This window comes from Schistocerca americana, chromosome 3, assembly GCF_021461395.2.
Source record: "Schistocerca americana isolate TAMUIC-IGC-003095 chromosome 3, iqSchAmer2.1, whole genome shotgun sequence".
NCBI classification, from domain to species: domain Eukaryota; kingdom Metazoa; phylum Arthropoda; class Insecta; order Orthoptera; family Acrididae; genus Schistocerca; species Schistocerca americana.
In genome coordinates, this window is record NC_060121.1 from 670681942 (window position 1) to 670708537 (window position 26596).

Consider the following 26596-nt stretch of genomic DNA (forward strand, 5'->3'; position numbering starts at 1 on the left):
GTCATGTCTTCGTGCCAACGCACCCACACAAACATAATGAAGCACATTCGAAGTACTGGATTTAAATTTAAATAACTTGAAAAATGTAAATATACCTACGGCTGGACCATAAACACGCTCTAACACACATTATTACATACATAAACAAATTAACTAAACATATGTCGAAAGGAATAGAACAGCCTGCCGTGGTGGCCGAGCGGTTCTAGGCGCTTCAGTCTCGAACCGCGCGACCGCTACGGGCGCAGGTTCGATTCCTGCCTCGGGCATGGATGTGTCTGATGTCCTTAGGATAGTTAGGTTTAAGTAGTTCTAAGTTCTAGGGGACTGATGACCTCAGATGTTAAGTCCCATAGTGCTCAGAGCCATTTGAACCATTTTTGAATAGAACAAAAGGTAGGCCAGTAGCCTAATGTGCTTCCTATAACACAGTAAATATTTAACTAATTTCTTCACGAATAGTATATGTCGGATATAAACAAAGACATAGATGAATATATATATTTATAAGCACACTGCTACCGTTTTTTCGTGAACTGTGGAGTTCTTATGGCCTGATGCGATCGATAGTAATCGGCCACTTTGACCTCCAATAACTCATTTACTATTCAAGTTAGATGTCTTTAATTCATACCAATTTAGGTTTACACTAATAGCTTTCTAAAGACACGTCGATTGAGGAAATCGGATGAAGCGATTAAATTTTGGAAATTCGTTGTTATGTGTTACTTGTATAATCTACATTCATCAAGTGAACTTTAAACTAATAAAGATATTGAAATTTTGATTACACCATCAGAATCGTCGTGTAAATAATAGTAATGTACATGTCTCTCTTTGAGGTATCATTATTCATCTGGCTACTATTAATTTCTATACTAACTATGAAATGTCTGCCATAAAGGTTTCACAAAGTCCGCCATCCTTGGCACTCCCGGCATAGCCATCTCCTTCATCGACACAAAGCACCGTCCTCGTCACAGCGGAATTCCCAGCCACGCGGCTGGACCATGCGCTGGGGCTACCCCTCTCGTCCGGCTGGCGTGTGGCAACACGTGTTTGCTGCCGGGCCCCGGCTAGCCGAGCGGCCGTCCCAACACCGAAGATTAGATTAGATTAGATTTACTTTCTTTCCAATTGATCCGTAGTGAGGAGGTCCTTCAGGATGTAGAAAATGTCAGAAATACAACAATACATGACAAATATTTACAACTAAAACAAATAAGCTAATGTCCCATTCCAGAGTTCCCAAATGGAAGATCGTCATTTTTTAATGAACACTATATGAAAGAGACATTTTACAAATACTAATGCACTGAATTTAAAATAAAAAAGTTTATTTATTTATTTATAAGGTAACAAACATGTAATACAACTACTATATTACTTATTTACAGTGAACACATTACTGCACTGAAATAGTGCAGAAGTAGATTGTACTTAAACACACACACACACACACACACACACATATATATATATATATATATATATATATATATATATATATATATATATATATATATATATATATATAATATTTCCAGGGCGCCACAACTCGCCCGTTGTCTCACAACATCTACTACATGGTTAATCTGCAAATCACACTTATGTGACAGAGGGTTCACCGAACAACCTTCGCACTAATTCTCTATTATCCCACTCTTGAACATCACTCGGAATAAATGAAAACATGTCTTTCCGTGCCGGCTCTCATTTCTGCTATTTTATTAAGATGATCGTTTGTCCCTCATAGGTCGGCCTCAACAAAATGTTTTCACGTTCGGAAGAGAAAGTTGATGATTGGCATTTTGTGGGAAGATTTGCTTTAATGATGTTCACCCCAAATCCTGTATCATGTGCGTGACACTCTCTCTCCTATTCCTCGAAATACAAAACGTGGTGCTCTTCTTTGAACTTTTTTTAATTCTATCTGGTGAGGATCCCACACCGTGTAGCACGGACAAGTGTAGTGCAAGAGGTCTTTTTAGCAGCTCTATTGCATCTTCTAAGCGTTCTGCCAATAAAACGCAGTCTTTGATTCGCCTTCCCCACATTTTCTGTGTGTTCTTACCAGTTTATGTTGTTCGTAATAGTAATTCCTACGTATTTACTTGAATTTGTGGCTTTTAGATTTGTTTGATTTATCGTATACTGCAACTTAAACGAATTCATTTTTTCACGCATGTAGATGACTTTCCATTTAAGGTCAATTGCCAATTTTCGCATCATGCAGACATCTTACCTAAATCGTTTTGCATTATCACAGAACAGACTACCCTGTAACATCCTTACAAGCTTTTCATACTGTTTCTGGCAACCCTGCATATAAGCAGTTCATCTATAGGTTTTGACATAAATAGCTATATTGTTTGGTTGCATTGATTTAGAAACTTACATTCTTTTACACCGCCAACGGACTGTAGACCTTAGTCCCCGACATATATTTCAACTTGATAGCTATATGAACAATACCCGTTCCCGAGAAAAGGTGATGTTAACAGACGACGTCAGACAGACAGACAGATGGACAACAAATGGCAGAAAAATATTTTTTCATGTCACATAATTACAAATTAACAATTTTACTATATTTTCTTCACTTTTACCGCGAAGCCTTGCTTCTTGTCGAATTTCATCATTCTAGTTCAAAGGGAAGTACTTTATAGGTTTCGATGAGTGAGTTTGCGAGTATCGAAATATGCGATGGAAATGGCCGTATCTGTTGATAACACTAACATTGAAGGTTAAATTTTTACACCGCCAAGGGACCGTAGATATCAGTATCTGAAATAAATTTCAACTTCGCATCTCTATCCGTTCGTGAGAAAAAGGGGTCTTCTCAGTCGGACAAACAGACAGACGGAGAACGAAGTGATCCTTTAAGGATTCCGTTTTTGCCGACTGAGGTACAGAACGCTAAAATTGTATAAGAAAGGCATTGGAAGAAGAAATCTGTGCCATATTCTTCGAGCTTACAACTCTAATACTTCGAAAATTCCGATATCTTATTTTATCTAATTCTTTCATCTTGAGTTGTTTCCAAATGGTTCAAATGGCTCTGAGCATTATGGGACTCAACTGCTGTGGTCATTAGTCCCCTAGAACTTAGAACTACTTAAACCTAACTAACCTAAGGACATCACACACACCCATGCCCGAGGCAGGATTCGAACCTGCGACCGTAGCATGACTTGTTTCCATTATCATTTTTCATCAGGGTGCTTTACTCAGACTAATGTATATTAATGTCTGTTATTTATCATCCGATGATTATATGATAAACTGTATTGAGCTATGCAACAATGTACAGGGAATCCGCAAATCAGAATATATATAATATAAAAGTATATTATAAAGCGCAACGATAATCTTGACTGGTAATGTGGATGACATATTCTCGCATTCACTGGCTGTCGACAAATACATCGCGGCGAGCATCGCTGCGAAGATCTACGTCAATTGAGGAAAACAATACAGTGTTTTCACTATCTCGTAAACTCAACATGAAACAGAGACAAGTTTATATTGGTATGTTGTATTAAAGCTGATGTAAGTACACTGAAAAATAAAATAAAAAATGTTTGCCTGAAGTTTTCAGGCAGGAAAGACATCAGTGTTATCATCTATACTTTCAGTACCACAGTCTCTACGGAGCTACTACACCCAATATCATTAATAATAATTTTTTTAGTATCACAGTGTTCGACTGCCTCCTCTATTATTCCTCTCTACTTCTTTCAGAGACAGATTAACTACTCTCGGTTGTTGCAGTAGATGTCCCACTGATCTGTTTCATCTTTTAGTAAGTGTCTTCTGTAGACCTTTTTCTACAACTATAGTTTTTGGTATTTTATCATTTCTATAATGTTTGTGTTTGGCAGGAATCTGAAACGATTTCCTTCCTCTTCTTTTCTTTTTTTAAACACAAATGACAAGAGAAACAGAAATATGGTACAAGCGTATAAAGTTATTGGTAAAATGTACTGTACCTTAGATCTGTGGATTTTGAAAAGAATGGGATATTAAACATTTCGACTGATATGCACGTGACAAGGTTCTCACAATTTAAGTCAATGAGCAGATTCACCAATCTCGTGTGTATGGGCTGTTGCCTAGAGATGCTGGGTGCTGATGACCGTAAAGCCGTCGACACACGGTCCGTGCATTAGAATGTCAACATTGAGGGTACAGACTTTCTGACGTCATAGCGCGAAAAATCACGTTGGGGGATCTTTCCGGACGTGTAGAGCAGTATCAACCATGACAGATATTCTGAACATGCGTTTGAACGTACACTAATCAGATGGAATAACGTCACCTACGTCACGTACACGTCATCTCTTTTCATTATAGAATCTGGACACGCCATTTTGGATTTCAGTTGACGCCCATTTTTCTGTGTTATAACATACATCCTATGAATATATGCCACATCAAAGTACTAGTAGCCGGCCGCGGTGGCCGTGCGGTTCTAGGTGCTCCAGTCCGGAGCCGCGCTGCTGCTTCGGTCGCAGGTTCGAATCCTGCCTTGGGCATGGGTGTGTGTGATGTCCTTAGGTTAGTTAGGTTTAAGTAGTTCTAAGTTCTAGGGGACTGATGACCACAGCAGTTGAGTCCCATAGTGCTCAGAGCCATTTGACCCATTTTTGAAAGTACTAGTAAAGTGATATTTCGAAAACCCGTCGTTCATTGGTACGATATGGTGTGATATAATGAAGGGAAACATACAAGACCAAATCAGATGTTACAGAAGTTAAGTGTAGCGTAATGAATAGAAATGCTGTGATAAAAATTGGTACGTGATGTGGTGCAGGTTCGCGTCGCATTACATGTATACATATTCTTTTACTCAATTTCGCGTTTTATAATATGGTCTGAAACTTTCTTATTGATCTAATACAACTATATTCTGTAATACGCGATTTTATGTAAAGATAAGTGCGCTTTCTCTCAGGAGTGGGCACGTTCAAAAAGCTTTATGCACAAGAGATATCAATACTTGCAGCAAGCTATTTTACGCTTTCTTGTTTAGTCTTGTATTTCACACATTCTAAAGTCTGCTACTAAATAGAAACTGTGACCAAATAAGAATGATCTCAGGGTTTCACTAAAAAGTGAGAATGATGTAATGGTTTTATCTTACATGGAAGACTATAGCAAATTTGCATCACACTATTTGTAATGCAATTTTTGCACGCTGGTGTCCTTACTGACTGTATATGAAACTTTCATTTTTTCTTTATAACATGTTCATGGATATTACAGTTTTTATTTACGTATACTACAGACAGAACAACATGACTAGCGTATGGAAAATGGAGCAAATGTGCCTTTTAATTGAGCTAACGTAGGAATTTTACGCCCTTTCATTTCGTGAACAAACGGTGTGATTGCGAGCCAGATACAGCGGACAACTGCCGCTGGAGCGCGCAACGTTTGCGTATACCTCACTGAGACTCGCAGACCGTATGCACAAGGCGCATCGTTTGCGAGCTTTCGGCAGCCCGTTGAACTCGGCACGCTCAACGATGACGTTCGAAAGTGCAGCCCGCGTGCCGACGGCTTAAGGCGCTTCTCATACGGGGTAAGCTTCGTGGCAACATTCGGAGGCAGGTGGCTGGCTTAGTAGACAGCGCCAACGGCAACTCGTGCAAACCAGCTGCTCTGCAATCTCCCTCAAACGATTAAAAACCTATTCGATAAAAAAATATCTTTCTCACCTCTTAGTTTCATTCGTCAGCTTTGTTCCTTTCGTTAATAGTCATAGTTATTGTGAACAACTACTCCCTTTTTTCCTCCAGAAAAGTGCCATCAGTGACGAGTTTGGAATAATATCTAATTTCTCTTGTTGACGCATTAAAATTAGCTTCAATTGCGACAGTATCTTGAAACAGTGTATTAAGGTAGCAGCTGAGAGCAAAGCAAATAACGAGTTTATGAAAAAGTCGTTCTTGATGTAAAACAAACGTCTAATTTCTTCGTTCATGTTGTTGGAAAATATACAGAAAATCGCACTTGACCAGCTGTCGATAGCCCTCCAGATATTGCATTAATACAGTGAAACAATCTGTAGTAATTTGCGTACTGCATTTGATAAGAAAGTTTTGCGTATTAAGCAAATGGCAAAATACTCTTCTCATTGTGTGCTTTCATTTAGCAAAATCTCTTTTTGATATCTCAATTCATTTATGAGATAAGATGTAGGTTATGAATATTTCATTGTCGTTTTGCTGTTTCTGCACACTAACAGAACTGAACACACTACATGCAGCGTAGATCACTAGGTGTTGGTCTACATACGGCGTGTGTATGAGTGATTGCCTAATGTTGTGTCAACAATGGAACTGTCGCGTTTATAAATGAATTAATAACAGCCCAGCCATTGAGAACCTACACCTAAAGGAAGCGCCTCGTCATACTCTTAACGATTTACGATCAAATGCACAACCGTTCGGTGGCGCTTTCATTTTATTATCTTGGAGACTATAGAAAAACTCTTCCAGTGATAGCTACATCAGCACCAACTGATGATCTCAATGCTTGTCTCAGAGCATCCCGTCTGTGGAGACATGTGCGAAAAACTCACTTTAAAGACCAATACGCGCGTACGTTCCCAGTGCAATGAGTTGGCAGCCACATTTCCAGAACAGCTATTGAACACTGGCAAAGAAAAAATACCAGTTGATGCTATCATAAAATGTATTTCATTCTAACTGGAATTTTACGTCATTGTGCCATCCGTCGAACTACTTTCAGAAAATTTTTTCGCAAATTGTCACCAATTATAAAAATCATAAATGGCTTTGCGAACGTGCTACTTTGGTGTCAAAAAACACTGATGTCAATGCAATCAACTATGCAATTCAAGAAAAAATTGCAGGCTGACGATTCTCTTACCTATAAACCGATTGACAGCATCATGAACGCGGAAGAAGTTCTCGATTATCCTTTAAAATTCTTAAATTCGTTGGCTCTTCCTGGTGTGCCACCATACAAATTGCTCAAAGTAGGGGTGTCAATTATTAAAGTTTCGAACATGGCTGCGTTGTCAGCGACCGTTTACAAAGTAAAATTAAAGCAATAGCAGCTCTCGGTCTCAAAAACGAAGTTTTTTGACCTAGGTTTCGGCAACTACTAAGAGTGCCTTCATCAGAAGTAAAACATTCAAAAGTCTGATACTGCTGCAGCTCGACATGTATGAGCAGGCCATGGTGGCTTACCTTCTGTGTTTCCTATTTTAAAATTTTGTAACAGAAGCTTTATCGCTTGATATAACATGCCAGTTTGAATGTTTTACTTCTGATGAAGGTACTCTTAGTAGTTGCCGAAACCTAGGTCAAAAGACTTCATTTTTGCGACTGAGGGCTGTTATTGCTTAAGTGTCAATTATTCTCTTGCGGAATACTAATTCATCCCGATTGTCTAATACAACAAGACTCACTGTGAAGAAACTGATGCTGAATCTCTTCGAGGCAACAGTTCTTAATGGAAAGTCGAGAGGAGAAGATATTCTCATTGAACTCATTCCTATCATTCCCACCGACATGCCTTTTGATTTCTCCATTGAACTTGCGTTCCAAATGTCCATCAACAAGGCACTAGGCCAGTCACTTCAAATGTGCGAATGGAATCTAGAGAATCCATGTTTTTCACACAGCCACATGTATGTTACATGCTCACGAATCGGACGGCCAACTATAGACGAAAAAACAAAAAGATATTGTCTACCCTAAAGCGCTTGAATGATAAAGTCAGCAAAATAAATATCATTTACACGTCTCTTTTGTGCATTATTCAATTTCAGTAAATGTATTCATTATCAACAATAGAATAAATATTACTTTTTCTATCATTCCTGATTAAAGTAACGCTTTCAAATTTCAAACGGTATTTCCTCAATTATTTCTTCTGAGGCAGCAGCGCGCCGGGTACCAGCTAATACAATTTAAAATACTGGATGAACGATTCCTTCCTGATGCAAACAATTATTGACTAACTGGTTTCTCAGAATTTGGAGCGCTACTGGTTGCAGGTATTGAGGGTAATGTGTGCGAAGTTGGGTCCGCCATATGACAAACATAATTCTGGTCATATCACACAAATGTATCACTCGTACTATATTAGCTTCTTCTATTAATTATGTTACAGAATGGTACATTATGTGTTATGTGTTATGTGTGATTTTTCGCCGGCCGGTGTGGCCGTGCGGTTAAAGGCGCTTCAGTCTGGAACCGCGTGACCGCTACGGTCGCAGGTTCGAATCCTGCCTCGGGCATGGGTGTGTGTGATGTCCTTAGGTTAGTTAGGTTTAATTAGTTCTAAGTTCTAGGCGACTGATGACCTCAGAAGTTAAGTCGCATAGTGCTCAGAGCCATTTGAACCATTTTTTTGTGATTTTTCATTTATGCATGTATAGCAACGCATATGCCTATATTTCTAACGGTTGGCGAACGCAGGTCGCGATAGGGTCTGCAGAGAGTCTTTCATTAAGTAGGTCTTGTCAAATAGATTTTCCTGCAACATCTTCTGCTTACAGTTTGCTGCAGTGATGATCGTCATTCCTGTCGAAGGTCTCTTGTGGGACTAACTACAACCGGGCAATGTTCCAAGCAAACGATGAAAAATAGTTTTCCTCGCCCCTTCAGTTTACTTAAGCACAATTCTGCGTGTTATACGCATAGTTTCAGCAACTTTATTCTTAAAATTGTTGTCACTTTCTGTGAGCCACTAGACCTCTTTTGCAGGAATACCTTTCCACCTATTCTAATCATTCTGATCTCATCCGTGCGTCGTCCATGTTGCGAGATGTTACATGCCATCTAGGAAAATTCTTTGACTTTTTAAGCAACGTGGCAGCGACTACAGGGAACTGTGTACTGCTTCTCGCGGCGACTACGGACACCATTACATGTCCTTCATACACTGACATTGACTCGTATCACAGGTAAGATGGACGTATGATGATATGAAGACCGTTTCCCATTGCACTTACTTGGAAGAAGGTGCGTCACGTTACTTGCAAATAAACTCAATTTTAATGGTTCTTCCAGACGTTATTCGATTTACGCTGTAATGAAGTAGTTGCAAAAGGTGCATCAAGTACTGGGTGTACAGTCACAAATTAACGACAGTCAAATTCTTTTGCTATTTGATACATTATCTAGTCAGTTACAAATTACTCTGCCTGCACTGATCACATTGTATATGTTAATAATATAGCTCATACTGGCTTCGGTTCGATTGATGTACATTAACTTAGATGCACTACCGATACATAGATATAATAGATATAAATTTTCTAGGACATCAGATCAATAAAACAGTTAATATACAGAGTTGTAATTACTTCTTCACTTTTAGCTTTTCCTTAGCGGAAAAATAACCTTTCTCAAAGTTCATTTCATGGCGTAATTTTCATTTCATGGCGCAATTCACTATTAATGTAAACGTAAAACTGCAGAGCACTGTACCGGGATGTGTATCTCACGACGCGGTATCGTACACCCGCGTCACGTGATAAACACATTCACAGCACTCATATTATTGGTCTCCACATAAACGCAACAACTCAGGACGCTCGAGGCACGTGACCTATGCGACGCACTCCGTTCCGATAATCACCAAGCCACGATGTTCGCATTGCGCACTCTCAATCGCGGGTGTGTAGGGGATGTATATCATTATAGGAGGATTACAAGTTCTGTAGTGTTTCTAAAAATTTTTGTGGTCAGCTGATTACATCGATTAAGGAAATGAGAAAGATAGAAACTGACCAGAAGTATAATTACCTATGACAGGCGTAAATTACTTCACTGATTCACTTGTTTTGTTGCCAGTGCCCTTCACTAGGCTGGCCGTTGCGGCCGTGCGGTTCTAGGCGCTTCAGTCTGGAACCACGTGACCGCTACGGTCGCAGGTTCGAATCCTGCCTCGGGCATGGATGTGTGTGATGTCCTTAGGTTAGTTAGGTTTAAGTAGTTCTAAGTTCTAGGAGACTGAAGACTACAGATGTTAAGTCCCATAGTGCTCAGAGCCATTTGAACCATTTTGAACCCTTCACTAGTTACGTCTTTTTTGTTTTATTCTTTTCTGTGCTGTGAACTACGTTCCCTGGGCATTGTATCCAGTAGTACTGTCTCTCTTCTTTTCATGGAATGGCTTTTTGATCTCCAAAATTCATAATTGGTGTCTACTTCACTTATAATTTTATTTCAGTCTTAGAGTTTTCCATCACTTCTTTCTTGTCTTCTACGACGTAAGGAGTTACGTTGTGCTGACAATAGGCAGCAACCCGTTCTCACATCCTTCTAAAGAGACTTTATTTTGTTCTTTTACTGTTGCTACTTGTGTTACGCAGATTCTGTACGTTGCTTAATCGCCTTTGTAGCCTATTCCAACTTTTATTACGATTCTTAGCACTTTATTCCACTTTGCAATACAACGGTTTACTTTGTAGCTGTTCCTTACTATTTTCTAGTTCTTCTCTTTACGTTATAGATAATGCAAAGTATTAGACACTTTTTGTAGCTGAATTCAGTTGGAAAAAGGGAAAAAAAGGAGTAATAGCCATTCTTATCCGCAAGATATACTACTTATTCAACAATTAAGCGCAAAATGACAATTAATCCTTTGACATACTTATCAGTTCTGAAGGGAAAGGGGTTTCCTTTACCGACTATTATTTTAATCAGAAATTTAGATGCGTATGCTGTCACATTGGTCGTCCGATGTTGAAACTATCTTGATCTTGTAGCTTTTCTGAAATGTGATCGTAAATATCTTGCCTCTCCCTATTTTAACTTATTTGGAAACGGATCGAGCAGGTTAACTGATAACTAATTTCTGGATATTCAGAAATGTTAGCAACACAGGCATTGGAATATCGTATTTATCAGTCGAAACAAGGCAGCGAGTTTCAATTAAAAATGTCCTCCCCTCTACGGTAATTACATAATATGTCGACGAGTACAGATTGTGAAGCTGGAACGACGACACAAGGAAGTTTGGGTCTGGTCGTGAGTATTGCACGTATAGCCAATGCAGTTAAGACGATCACTCGCTTGAAGCGGGAAATGTGGGTTTGAGTCGTGGTCCGAACAAATTTTCACAGTCGTCATACCCTTATACAAATGATGATTGTTTGTATTCGCAATTGCGAGTACATTTCATTTGTGTTAGACTGCACATAGGCGGCAGGACAAAAACAAATTTCTTACATGTTGTACTGAGGGAAACAGATGCGGTAATCTGGATTTTTGTTTCACAAACTTCAATGCCTTCGTCGAAAATCTAGCGGTATGGTTCCGACGTACAATATCTGATCAAAAGTATTTGCGCACTTCCAAGAAACGTGGAACAGACCGTTAGATATCTTGAGAGGTGGACCCGCCAGTATGAAAGCAAATGGTTCAAATGGCTCTGAGCGCTGTGGGACTTAACATCTGAGGTCATCAGTCCCCTAGAACTTAGAACGACTTAAACCTAACTAACCTAAGGACATCACACACATCCATGCCCGAGGCAGGATTCGAACCTGCGGCCTTAGCGGTCGCGCGGTTCCAGACTGAAGCGCCTAGAACCGCTCGGCCACAACGGCCGGCAGTATGAAAGCAGACGGGGAGTGCTGCCAGTAGAGGAACAGTGACAGCTGAACGGGTCAGTCAGGATAGCTGAGTGACTTCGAATCTGGACTAGTCACTGTCACTTGAGTAACAGAACCACCACGGGCGTTTAAACCATTCTAAAGAGCTGCCCAAGTCGACTGTTGGTAAGGCGATTGTTAAGTGGAAATGCGAAGAAACAACCACTGCTAAACCAAAACCAGGCAGAAGTCATGTACTGACGGACACGGACCGTTGATCATAGTGGAAAGTGACTGTAAAAAGTCACGTGACACATGAAGTCAGCAGAAGAAAACACTCGTGAGTTCCAAAGTGCTGCCAGCAGCCCACCTAACACAATGTGAGTAGATAGTTACAAATAATGGCGTACAATGTTGTCATATACCACACGTTCTTGTAGTCAAAGCCAAGCGGGGTTTGAGGTGGTGTAACGTGCGACGTCACTGGACAGTGGATGACTGTAAACGAGTGACTTGGAATGATGAATTACGCTAAGCTCTGTCGCAATCCGATAGAAAGTTCCGGGTCTGGCGAATGCGTTGGGAATGTTATCTGACATCACGCGTAATTCCAACTGAGAAATGCGGAAGAGGTGGTCTTACTGTGTGAGGGTATTTCTCGTGGTTAGGGTCGGTCCTCTTGCTGCGCTTGAAAACGCTAAATGCGGAAGGATATGAACAGATTTTACAGTACTGCGCAATGTGCACAGTAGAGGAACAGCGTGACGATGCACCCTGTCATGAAGCAGCGTCTATGAGGCAACGGTTGGTGGACAATAACATTCCTGAAACGGACTGTTCACCTTGAGGCCCCACCCGAACATAATGGAACACCTTTGGCGTGAGTTACTACGGGGTCTTCGCTCCACACCCCAACGTCACTACCTTATTTGGCTTCGGATCTTCAGGCAGAATGGGCTGCCATTCCTACATACACATTCAGACACCTCATTGAAAGTGTCCCCAGCAGAGATCAGACCGCCATAAAGGGGAAGTGTGGACTCACCCAGTATAAACGTCCACCTACAGGTGTTCGGATACTTTTGATGAGATAGTGTATTCATATCATGTGCGATTCTTGTAGCGGGATCTGTCCACGAACAGCTGTTGCTTGAGTTGTATTGTTTACAGGTGGGACAACCGTGCCACGAGATGCTGGTGGTCTGTCGATATGGCGGAGAAACCAGAGATTGTAACGATCTCTTCAATCCGGCAATAACGGACGAAGGAATCTGTTGTTCATTCAACAAAGTACATCGCAATTTGTTGTTCAGGAATCCGTAAGTTGTTATATTGTTCAATATGAGATGCTTCATTACGTTTATCAAAGAGTCTTTCAAGTAGTATGCGACCATTTTTCGCTTAATGATACACTCCGGTCGCGGTAGCTATATCCTTTTTACTATAGTTCCTGATCATGCGTTTTGCTTTAAAAGCATCTTTAGATCAGCTGTGTGGTACAGAGAACTAAGTATGGAACATACTTTAGCACAACTTTTGTATAAACAATACTTTTATATGAACAATGTTTAGAGCAATACTGGTGGTTCTTAGGTTGGTTATATACCTGATGGATGCACGGTATGTGCTCAGAGTTAAAACACATTACTCACCAACAAAAATCAAACTCGCTGTCGCAGTGCGGCTCATTACAAAGTGAAAATCTTCCGCCACCATGTGGCTGTAGTGAACGGCGTACAGCAAATATGAAATGATTACATATTTTTACAATAAGCTTTACATCAGAGTTCAAATAGTGGCACTTATGCGTGGCTAGTACTAAAATGGATCATTACATAAAGTCTTCGTTTCTTAAGCACATTGAAAACAGATCCCGAGTTTACTCGTGTTTCGTACGCCATCTGTTGTAGACGGATCGTTAGATAACTCGTGTTTATTACACGCTGCCTACATACTTCGTCTAGTTCGGTGTTCACACCTGTACACAAGGTAGCAAACGTTTACTTTTGCTTATTTAGCTTCGTGTGTGCGTGTAGGTTTTCGCCGCCGAGTGTTCAGACGTTCCTAATGAATTTGTAGATCTGAATGACTGAAGTAATATATTAATACCTCTGAGGATGAATCCTGGAAGAGTAGGAGTTATGGAGTGGTAAGGCGCCGGACTAATATTAATTTAGACATCCTTTAAAACGAATTTACTAACGAACAATTCTTACTCAGCACTTATCAAAGAAACGTATAGTCTGACTCCTAGTTTTAGAAGATGAATAAGATGGTTTAAACTGTGACTAGATACTATGTGTCTATAAGATGTGTGATCAACTTACGCGTTACTACAATTATTCTAAAGATTGTATACGTAGAAGTTTGTTCCATCATTTAATGTTAGTTGCGTGTACCACAGATTTGATCTGAAGACGCTGTTAAAGTAAAATGCTTAATCAGGAGCAATAATAATAATAATAGTTAAAAAATTCTAGCTACTAGGACAAGAGTGAATTTGTGTATGATGTTAACTTTTAGCCAGCTAATCGGGCTTTCGTTATATACTATAGATTCTTTACATCATAGAAATTAAAATTTATTTCTGGAAACCACTTTAAAACAAATATTAGTGGCGGTGTTGAATCCAGTAATAATTCTATTCAAATGTAAATGGACTCGACCAGATAATTCATTAAACACGCAATACAGTATGGTGGCTGTACGCCTATACATACGGTGACCAATTCTGTGCCAGTACAAGACAAGATGGTCTCCATAATCCTACGTTGTGCCTTTTATAATTTATGCTAAAGCCGCAAGAGAGGAGGTAGTGGACAGTGACTTTTAAAACTCTCGCACGATACTCTTTAGCATTATCAGTATCAGCGATTCCTATTAAACAGTATCTCAAGTTATTATTGACTTGATAGTACAGATGTAACAAAGCGTTATAAATGTTAAGTTAACTAATTGAAGTATTTTAGTATATCTCGAAAATAATAAAACATTAATTTTAAATAATCGAACTTTGATTGATATCTTATTATTTGTGGTTCAGTTACTCAAATCATTGAAATATGAGATCTGAAATTGTGAAAAGTCCTGACACAACTCCATACAATGAAAATAATTTACAGATTCAGAATTAGGAACTAATTCCATATTATCTATTTCTGAGATATTACGGGGGCTGTTCTAGAAAGCGTGAAACTCGTTTATTCTAACGGATGTTTATTAATCCTTTACAGATTTTACATGATCTTTTTCAAAGTACTTTCCTCCTACTTGAAGCATTTTTACAGCATCTCTAGCCGTTCTCGAACACATTGTGCAGGCCATCCTTTGTCAGGTGATTTCAGTGATATCTATGCTACCTGGATGTTGAACTTAGCCATTTTATCGTGCCAGCTATAGATGCTCACATTTCGTTTCTTGCCAAACTGCAACATGGCTGCTAGGAAATGTCACTAGAACAGAAAAGAAAATACTTTTCAATTCCTCTCCCTCATAAGCCTATTACTTCATATGTTAACATAAAGTTCAGAACAAGAAATCAGTTTGCAATTCTTTGTCACATGCAGCCTGATGGAAATTTGTTTGCCAAACTACAATATGGCGGACGATGCAAAGCACGTGTATTTGCAGACACGCTGCAGTTCTATATTCAGAGACCAGACTTCTACATCCAGGTTGTATAGAGATCACTGGGTGATGTGGATAAAAACAAGTCACAGGGTGCAAGAGCGGGGCTATAAGGCAGATGCAGTACACAGGTATTTTAACTGAGCCAGTAACTGCATCCCATGCTTTTTCACTATGAAATCACCACCCAGTCGGAGGACGTTCTGGTCGTTTCCTTGCAATGTGGTTTCTCAATTTAGGGGTGGAACTACATGTTCCTAAATTATTGACTGACAGTAAAAAATTTGATCACCCTCACTTTTTCTGCAGACGGAACAACTTTCGCCTTTTTGGTGTTGGAGATCCCGGCGATTTCCACATGCGCTGGCTCGTTTTCCTTCGTGATCGTAATGATGTCACTGGTGATAATCGATTCCGGAAACGCGTCGTCTCCATCAAAAAAGAGACGCAGCACCTCATGCCTTGTCTCCATTCGCATAGCGTTTTGTTCGGGAATCGACAGATGTTGCATCAAACAAAAATGTGTCGTATGGAGATGTTCATGCACAATGGTAAAGACACTTCTATACATAATATTATCCGGCAGTTCTCACGGACAATAAGAGCACCCGTGTTGACGTTGACTTCAGTCACAGCAGAAGCCGAAACACCTGGTCCACCTTGCTTAACACTGACACCTTCGGCTTCTTCGAAGTCTCTGAACTACCTAAACACTGTGGCAGGAGGTAGTGCATCTTCACCGTGTGTCTGCTGCAGCTTTCGTAAGTTTCTGTGGATTTATGGTTTAAACGAACACAGAATTTTATTCCACTGCACTGTTCTTCTCGTGTCACTTCCACTGTTTGGTATGCGAAATGCAGACAGCTCTAAAAAATAGAGCGTTATTAGCAACGTACCGATACGAGAGTGCTACAGGCTTTGGTCATTATACATGAAAAGCCGCTCCTTCAAATATTCATGGTAGAGTTAAAAAACTGTCAGAGAAGCCAGAGAAACACTCATTCTCAGTCTTTGCTGACCAGTCCTCGTATCTGCCAAAAATTAAGAAGAAGAACCGCATATCGAAGCAAGTTGTATGCTTTACATTAATTTGACGTCTCTTACGTTCTGCCGGTTTGAGGATGCTTGCTTTCATGGTGTGGCAGCATACAGGTCACTAGTGCATTGTGACAGTGAAGGGTGGGGTAGCCGGCTGAGCAGCGCTTGGTTTTCGATGTGGTCGTCAGCCGCGACCTGTCGGACCTGAACGTGACGTTCCCGGGCACGCCGGTGGACTGGACCCCCGAGGGCGGCTACCCGCCCGGCACGGACGAGGGCGCCTTCCCGCTGCGGCCGCGCGGCCGTGGCACACAGCTGGGCCTCACTCTGCTGCTCGACTCGCAGGCTGACGAGTACTTCTGCTCCACCACCGCCAGCGTCGGCTTCAAGGTGAGCCGTGTGTGCCGCGCACACGCACTACCAGCTGTTAAATCATCCAATGTAAAATCTGTATCCACCCTAGTCTACTACACTACTGGCCATTAAAATTGCTACACCACGAAGATGACGTGCTACAGACACGAAATTTAACCGACAGGAAGAAGATTCTGTGATATGCTAATGATTAGCTTTTCAGAGCATTCACACAAGGTTGGCGCCGGTGGCGACACCTACAACGTGCTGACGTGAAGAAAGCTTCCAACCGATTTCTCATACACAAACAGCAGTTGACCGCCGTTGCGTGGAGAAAAGTTGTTGTGATGCCTCGTATAAGCAGGAGAAATGCGTACCATCACGTTTCCGACTTTGATAAAGGTCGGATTGTAGCCTATCGCGATTGCGGTTTATCGTATCGCGACATTGCTGCTCCTGTTGGTCTAGATCCAATGACTGTTAGCAGAATATGGAATCGGTGGGTTCAGGAGGGTAATACGGATGGTCGTGCTGGATCCCAACGGCGTCGTATCACTAGCAGTCGAGATGACAGGCATCTTATCCGCATAGCTGTAACTGATCGTGCAGCCACGTCTCGATCCCTGAGTCAACAGATGGGGACGTTTGCAAGACAACAACCATCTGCACGAACAGTTCGACAACGTTTGCAGCAGCATGGACTATCAGTTTGGAGTCAATAGCTGCGGTTACCCTTGACGCTGCATCACAGATAGGAGCGGCTGCGATGGTGTACTCAACGACGAACCTGGGTGCATGAATGGCAAAACGTCATTTTTACGGATGAATCCAGGTTCTGTTTACAGCATCATGATGGTCGCATCCGTGTTTGGCGACATCGCGGTGAACGCACATTGGAAGCGTGTATTCGTCATCGCCATACTGGCGTATCACCCGGCATGATGGTATGGGGTGCCATTGGTTACACGTCTAGGTCACCTCTTGATCGCATTGACGGCACTTTGAACAGTGGACGTTACATTTCGGATGTGTTACGACCCGTGGCTCTACCCTTCATTCGATCTCTGCGAAACCCTACATTTCATCAGGATAATGCACGACCGTATATTGCAGGTCCTGTACGGTCCTTTCTGGATACAGAAAATGTTCGACAACTGGCCTGGCCAGCACATTCTCCAGATCTCTCACCAATTGAAAACGTCTGGTCAATGGTGGCCGAGCAACTGGCTCGTTACAATACGCCAGTCACTACTCTTGATGAACTGTGGCATCGTGTTGAAGCTGCATGGGCAGCTGTACCTGTACACGCCATCCAAGCTCTGTTTGACTCAATGCCCAGGCGTATCAAGGCCGTTATTACGGCAAGAGGTGGTTCTTGTGGGTACTGATTTCTCAGGATCTATGCACCCAAATTGCGTGAAACTCTTATCACATGTCAGCTCTAGTATAATATATTTGTCCAATGAATACCCGTTTATCATCTGCATTTCTTCTTGGTGTAGCAATTTTAATGGCCAGTAGTGTAGTAGCGATTGCCAGTAATAAGAGCCTTGGTATCGGCGGTTATTCGACGTGCCATACGTTCCACGAGTATCTGAAGGAAGAAGGAAAATCTAGTTTAACGTGTCGGTGACATCGAGCTCGTTATAGATGGAGCACCAGTTCGGATGGTGTCAAATATGGGGAAGGAGATCGGCCGTGCGCTTTCAAATTTGTCTGTAGCGATTTAGGAAAATCACGGAAAACCTAAATGTGGATGGCCGACAGCGGATTTGAACAAGGTTCTGCAGATACTTTGTTTTTTATAAAAGGCAGTGAGTCCTATTTTGTTTCTGATATGACTCTGACTCGGCGTGCTCCCTGTCGACACGTTCGATGGAAATGGAAGTCACATTCTACATCTACATCTATATACATACCCCGAAAGCCACCGTAAGGTACGTGGCGGAGAGTACTCCTGCCACTACTTGTCATTTCCTTTCCTGTTTCACTCACAAATAGAGCGAGCGAAAAACGACTGTCTAAATGCCTCCGCATGAGCCCTAATCCCGCTAATATTATCTTCGTGGTCCTTACGCAAAATGTGCATTGGCGGCGGTAGAGTGGCTCTATAGTCAACCGCAAAAGTCGGTTCTCGAAATATCCTCGATAGCGTTCCTCAGAAAGAAAGTGGACTACCCTCCAGGGATTCCCATTTTAGTCCCAAAGGCATCTCCATAATTTTTGCCTGTTGCTGGAACGCGCCAGTAACAAACCTAGCCGCCCGTCTCTGAATTGCTTTGATGTTGTTTCTTTAATGAGGCCTGATGCGGAGCCCAAACGCTTGAGCAGTGCTCAACGATGGGTGGCAATATTGTCCTGTATGCGGTCTCTTTTACGGATGAGCCACACTTTCATAAAGTGCTCCCAATAAATCGAAGTCGACCGTTCGCCCTACTGCAGTTCTCATACGCTCATTTTATTTCAGATTGCTTTGCAGTGTTACGCATACATTTGTAATCGAAGTGACTGTGTCGGGCAGCAAGCTCCTCACAGTGTATTCAAAGATTATGGGTTTGTTTTTCCCACTCATCAGTACATTTTTCTACATTTACAGCTAGCTGCCATTCATCAGACCAACTAGAAATTTTGTCTGAGTCATTTTGTATCCTCTACAGTCTCTCACCGCCGACACCTTCCGGTACATCACAGCATCATCAGCAGACTGCCACAAACTGCTGCTTACCCTGGGCGCCAGATCATTTATGTAAATAGATAATAACGGCGGTCTTATCACACATTCCTGTGGCACTCCTGACGATATCCTTGCCTCTGATGAACATTCACCGTCGAGAACAACATACTTGGTTCTGTTACTTAAGAAGTCCTGAAACCGCTCACACACCTGGGAACCTAATCCGTACGCTTGTACCTTTGTTAACAGTCGGCAGTGCAGCACTGTGTCAAATGCTTCACGGAAATTTGGGAATATGGAATCCGCCTGTTATCCTCCATCCGCGGTTCGCAGGATCTCATGTGAGAAAAGGGCAAGCTGAGTTCCGCACGAGTCATGTTTTCTGAGACCATGATGGTTTGTGGACAGAAGCTTTACCCTGTCAAGGAAATTTAGTATATTCGACCTAAATATTCACCTGCCAGCGGTCCGTATTGTTGATTTATTGTAACCTTTTCTGTACGCTCGGTCGAAACTTAAAAATACAACTTTGTATCGAATAGCACTATACCCTCAAATTCAGTGTGCAACTTGCAAAATCGGCTATTGGAGACGTTTGCAATGATACAGCATGTATTCGGAAGGATTTGGATTGGACTGATGGGGTTAAAGAGATCAATCTATGAGGTGATGTGTCCCTCTATCCCATGTGCATCAATTCGGGAGGAGTCCTCAGGGAGGAAGGACACAGAAAACAAGTCCTAAGAAACTCGACTATAGCCGAGAATCAATAACACCAAGGGAAACAAGTACGTAGAAGTGAGAGAGAGATAAGAGGGTGAAGGTGAGTGAGTTTCTCCGCGGAGAAAGCAGATGGAGGCCCACGGGATATGTGATGCGACACGAGACCACTCTCTGCATTCGACCAACGCGGACAAGCTGACAAAATCTCAGGAAAGAGAACAACGACGACGAGACAGTGAACTGACGACCTGTGGACCAGAATAACAGAAACTAAAAGATTGGGAAGGGCAGGAGCCAGACCGAACAGCCGAGCAAGGGCAGCCATGGGTCCCAATGGATCGGAGCATGAGGCGGGACACCACTCCTTTCCTTCAAGCGGCCGACGGGGACAAAGTACTCTAGCTCACCAAGGGCAGTAGAGACTACATTCAAATTGAAACGTCAGGCCAAGTCAGCCACTTTGGCATTGTCCGCTAGCACCAGAGGTAACGTGTTCGGAAGGGAAACCTACCAAAAGCAGCTTTTTTCAGAAGGCACAAATGCTTCTAAGACGGTTGAGAGAAGGTGGAAGACGAACGCCGCGCAAGCCGGGCTTCTGCGAACAGAAACAAGGACAATGTGATGTATTGAATTCAGACTGGCCGTTAAGTGTCGGAGAGAACGCGGAACAGGTAGGAATTATTAAATGACTGCGGAAAGAATCAACCTGCCGAGGCCGCCTATTGGGAGTTGCATCAGGACACTGGCCCTGCTCCGTGGTCAGCGATAATCAGGTCGGACGGCATCGCAGCACCTCCCCAGTGCCCCTACAGTCCCGATGTGTCTCCGGCAGATGTTTTCCTGTTCCACCGAATGAAGACAGCCGTGATACCGTACAAAGGTCAAAGCGGCTTGAGGCACTCACTGAAAGGACTCCCAGTGTGCATTCTAGGCACTGTTTGGCAGGAGTGTATCACTGTCCAAGTAGTTTTTGGTCTGCACCGATATCTTCAACACATTCTTACAAATTTTTACTATATTTTCATACAAACCTTGTATGAATGTCTACCATTTCTGCCACAGCAACAAGTACAAGTCGCTTAGGTTGGATTTCATATCTGGAAGCAGTGCGGAACAGTCTGTTATGTTTCATTCATTCTCTCTCTAACTTTAGCCTGGACGTAATAGCTGATGTTCTGGATGATGGGGCTGATAATGTTCGAATCTTCGTTGACCCTATATGGAAATGACAAATCCTCATTTGTCAACATCCCAATACAAGCATCCTGTTTCAAGGTACTTAACATCATGAGCAAAGGGTATTATGTATCTCACAGCATTACCCTGGGTGCAGCATTCCTTGCTGTGAGCATGCCAGAATACTTCCATAGTCTATGACAAAGACAGTACCACGCACAGCGATACATATGATTCGTTTGACTATGCAACACGTCTCTAGACCGTTCGACCCCTGTTATTCCTTCTTCGCCATCTTTTGACGAATTGCTTTGTTGACAGGAAAGAACAAAGACATCAAAATGAAGCCGTGTGGACCTAATAATGAGAACTGTTTTTCTAGTCAAGTTCTACTCCAAGGAATCATTTCGTATGATGACCTCTGGTACCTTCATTCGGAAACATGGCGGGAAGGGTCAGAGTTGACGTCGTAGTCCATGAGGAGAAAATATGCGGATGTTCATGCATAGATCAATAATAATTTTTTGCAGGTGAAAAGAATGTATTGATCTGGATGTTTCCGTATGTATCTACGTATATCCCAAACAAAATTACTTTGTGACTAAAAGGAAAGATCGTGTAACTGTCACAACACGATTCTTATTTACGCAGATTACATTCCGCAACGGCTCAATACACGAGTTAAAAAAATTGCCAGGCCCACTGATTGTTAAATGAACATCTCGCTAGTACACCATACACTTACACGTGTAACGTATCAGTAGCTGCATAACGTCTGAATAGCTGCTGTACCGTGTATAGTAACAAACGTCGATTACACGATTACTGATATCTATTTATAAAGCTACATGTAGATATCTCTGAGACGCATCTTGCATTGGCACCTTTTCTTACGACCTGAACGCTGTTTATGTACCAAATATGACATGAATCTTTCAAATATGTTTATAAATACACTCAATGCAACTCTTATTATGGTGATAAGTGCAGCAGGTTATCATGTTTAAGATTACTGTGAAGTAATGTACGTACGTCAAATGAACCATGAAACCAACAATAAACAATGCGAAAAATGTTATCATAATTGTAAGACGAATTTGTTTGAATTTCAACTGTTGAATAAATGTGATGCAAAAAATTATACGTAATTTTTTTCAAGATTACGGCAGTCTGTTGCTTTTAAATCTGGTTATCGACAGTGTCCAGATTCTTATTTTACGGAACGTAAATTACAAAGTCAGCGTATTGCATCTGTAGAATCAAGCATTATATTTTTTCCCATTAACGTAAATAAACAAGAAGTGTGTTATGTTACACTATTAGATGAAGAAAATAATAAGTTTAAGTCTGATACAAATAACATACAGTACATTCAGCAATTAATTCAAAATAAAGCTCCAGAATCTAGTTTGCAGATCAATTCAGAACATGTCAAGACTACTGTCAGAATCTCCACATACCGAAAGTGTAAAATGATTTACAGAGGTTTAACATCTGAGGCTGGAAATGTAAATCACAGATTGGCCGAGGTATTGCTAAGGCAGGTCAATGATAGCGGATGCCAGAGCAGACCCGTGGTGAAAAGTGTTTCCACTGCCATGAGTAACAAACAGTGACGCAGTCAAGATCATTGCCAGCTATGTTTTTCACGCTGATGTTTCGAAGGTATTGTGGCCAGGGAATTTTCGACAGCGAATATACACAGCGATATACACACGACATTTTCCTCTTACTACTAGGGTACACTATAAGTGAATGAGTTAGTTCCGTCATTCCTCCATATCAGCTCTTGGCTTAGTGCTTAGCACGGTGAAAGTGATATACTTTATGTCGCTACTTACAGGTGATTAATTTATTTCAGAATGCATATCCGCTCTTCGGAAAAGTGCTTATCGCTCTACGACAAGATCACAAATTCCTCAGCAAAGTTATGACAGTGCCAAATGTTATTAATATTCGTATAAACCTGTACACGAATCGAAAGCAGCCTTGAACACAATACTGTCTATTGCTATTGCAAGTGGAATGCCCCTGCCTCCCTCTGATGTGAAGAAAGACATATTCAGACAGTTATTGGTGAGGCTACAGTTTGATTTGGAATCCCAACCAGGTGCAAATGAGGTTTTGACATACAGGGAGTAGTAACATAGGTAAAAGCCAAGTTAATGAAATTGGTAAAAACACCGTATGGTTATTAGGGACCAAGATGCCGCAATACTGGATTTTGTTGTTGGCACATATACAGCAATCAAACCACCCAAATAATTGATTTTTAACTAACTACCCAATTGTCCATTGAAGACTACAGTATTAGCGGATAAGAAAGACGAAGTTGTTAGTAATTAAAAAAATTAATAAAGCATCTGTGATTTGCTGGCGGAGACTTGCCATGACATCTACAGTACGTTAGTCGTTAGCTTTGCAGCATGCATGCATGTCGAAGGAACATGCACTGCAGGGACTACAGCCATTATGAAATACATAGAATGTATTTGCAGTTCCGAATACGAGCAACCATCTGCTGTTTAAGGGAACCACGACAGTGAAAATTTGTGCCGAACCGGGGCTCGAACCCAGATGTCCCGCTTTGTGCGAGCGTCGCTTTAACCGCTTTCGCTAAATGTGGACGACTCACTGCCAGATATGAAGCTCCATATGTCGTAGTTCCTGCGGCACAACGTGTACTCGTACACAAATTATGTAACTCCCATACAGGGGACGGCATTTTAACTGGTATCGGCGGATAAATACGATATTATATTGCTTGTTTCATTGTTGTTATCCCCTTGAATACATGTCCGAAGGAACATTGTATTGTTCTTCTTAAGAACACAGGCACAGCAAGATCCTGCTTACCCGCTGATTCCAGGCGGCGACTGTCAGTATTAAAATGTTCTCCCCTGTACGTGACGGTGTACTCCTGCCGCTGTCAGCTAGGCCTTTTCCTATCAGCGTTCTTAGACCGTGTTTCGCCGGCCGGGGTGGCCGAGCGGTTCTAGGCGCTACAGTCCGGAACCGCGCGACCGCTACGATCGCAGGTTCGAATCCTGCCTCGGCCATTGATGTGTGTGATGTCCTTAGGTTAGTTAGGTTTAATTAGTTCTAAGTTCTAGGGGACTGATGACCTGAGAAGTTAAGTCCCATAGTGCTCAGAGGCAAACTGTGTTTGACGAACACGAACACTCAGGCAATCTATTACCCCTCGACTCGCCCGCTAAATCATTCGAGCGCACAGAAAATGTCTGGGACAGTTTGGAATAGTGGGTGAAATGAAGCAGTCAACGTGCCTACACTTCGGACTTCGGCATCTAACAATAAACGGATGGCTTCAGCTGCATATGAAATACATGAAGAAACCAGTTCGCTATAGTCCTCCCCTAACTGAGGCAGTTATCAACTCAAGAGGCGATATTAGACATCAGTGCGATATATGCTGGGGATGGCACACTTTTTTATCCTGTATGCTAACTTCGCTACCGGGCGTCAAATCGAGGAAGTCTGGGAAACTACACATCACCAGTAAGCACAACAAAGTTCAACCGAAGAGTTTAGAGTAGCTACCATCGGAAGTATACAAGCTGCCCCTGGACGCACTTTAGACAAGTCACGACAAGAAAGTAGGTGGCGAGGGCCCTTGCGGAGCCTCTCATGATTGGCATCTGGATTTGTAGTTTCCCATCAGTGCCCACGTTGCATCCTTCCACCTTTTACTAGTAGACGTAGTGTTTCAGAATGGCGGGTGAGGCAGCTGACGCGCGGTGTGGGTCCGCAGATGATGCTGCAGAATCCCGTGGAGACGCCCAAGATCGCGCACATGGGCTTCGTGTTCTCTCCGGGGGAGGAGCTGCGAGTGGTGGTGTCTCCGCAGATCCTCCACGCCAGCCAACTCCTGCGCAAGGTGGCCCCCGCCAAGCGGCGCTGCGTCTTCTCCGGAGAGGCCAAGCTGCACTTCTACCGCACCTACACGCAGCGCAACTGCAAGCTCGAGTGCGAGGCCAACTACACGCTGGCTCAGTGCGGCTGCGTGCTCTCCTACATGCCTAGTGAGTAAAGACTGCGTCCAAAATGAGGGCGTGCTGCTAGTCTGGCTCTGTCTTCCACAGTCGAATGAATCTGACAAAACTGATCCTATAATAAAGCAGCAGAGTGGTAAGTGCTAATCTTTCCAGAAACATGAGCAGTCGCACATTTTTACCTGTAGTGTGTTGATAAAACTGAGTAATTAACTACAGTTTAACAAGTCGCCTTTTGGTACCCACTTCTCTTTTGTATTATCGCAAATGATTATAGAGGTGTCATCAATGTGCTGAACCTTTCTTACTGACGATAGATGCTCTAAGTAATTGCTCAGGTAGACTTTAATTTTAAAATTTACCACCATAATTAATTTTTAAATTCCCTACCATCTTTAATTTTTTAATTTCCCATCATCCGCCATCTTGATGACGTTATTGTCCCTGGTGTGTAGGCAAGCTCCTGTCACGACGTGAAGGCAACCCCAAGGGCAAACGTCAAAATTTTGCTAGTTGTTGCAAATACATCTTACATGATATTTGAAGTTCTATCTAAAACACCATTTGTGTAAAATGAGCACCAAGTAGTGGCAGTAAAAATACACTCACAAAAGGAAACTTGCGAATGGCGCACTTTACGAAGCAAACGCCTTTGCAAAATGAAGAACTTCTTAGCAAGAAAAAGCTGTGACACGTTTCGAGCTCTTATCATTTGTTAAACTCTCACTGTGTGGTGACACATTGCCATATTCCAGAGCACTCTAGCGATACATTTAAGCATTTATCATCCGTCTACTACAGTGGATGGAATTGCCAGGGTGAGAAACAAAAAAGTATCCTTAAGGCTATGAAATCATAATTATAAAATGTCAATTAAGAATGCATCAGCCACACGGTCTGGGGCGACTCGCCACGGTTCTGGCGGCTGCCCCCGTCGGAGATTCGAGTCTTCCCTCGGGCATGTGTGTGTGTGTGTGTGTGTGTGTGTGTGTGTGTGTGTGTGTGTGTTATCCTTAGCGTATGTTAGTTTAAGCTGGATTAAGTAATGTGTAAGCCTAGGGACGGATGACCTAAGCAATTTGCTCCCATAGGAACTTACTACAAATTTCCAATTTCTAAAAAATGGTTCAAATGGCTCTCAGCAATAGGACTTAACATCTGAGGTCATCAGTCCCCTAGAACTTAGAACTACTGAAACCTAACTAGCCTAAGGACATCACACACATCCATGCCGGAGGCACGATTCGATCCTGCAACCGTAGCGGTCGTGCGGTTCCAGACTGATGCACCTAGAACCACTCGGCCACACCGGCCGGCTCCCAATTTCTAAGAATGCATCAAAATATAATAACTGAATCGCAAAATCACTTTTAAGTTGGTATGATTGTACCTTCTGGACGTCAATTA

At 42.1% G+C, this 26596-nt stretch overlaps 1 protein-coding gene across 1 annotated transcript in view; it reads left to right on the forward strand.

Annotated features, from left to right (window-relative positions):
- Positions 1 to 26596, forward strand: part of LOC124606304 (pickpocket protein 28-like) — a 109564-nt gene that overhangs the window by 37838 nt on the left and 45130 nt on the right. Inside the window, exons 5-7 of the mRNA XM_047138286.1 lie at positions 12755 to 12903; positions 16438 to 16639; positions 24949 to 25219. Of these exons, the coding sequence (XP_046994242.1) occupies positions 12755 to 12903; positions 16438 to 16639; positions 24949 to 25219 (622 nt within the window). The remainder of the gene's footprint in view (positions 1 to 12754; positions 12904 to 16437; positions 16640 to 24948; positions 25220 to 26596) is intronic.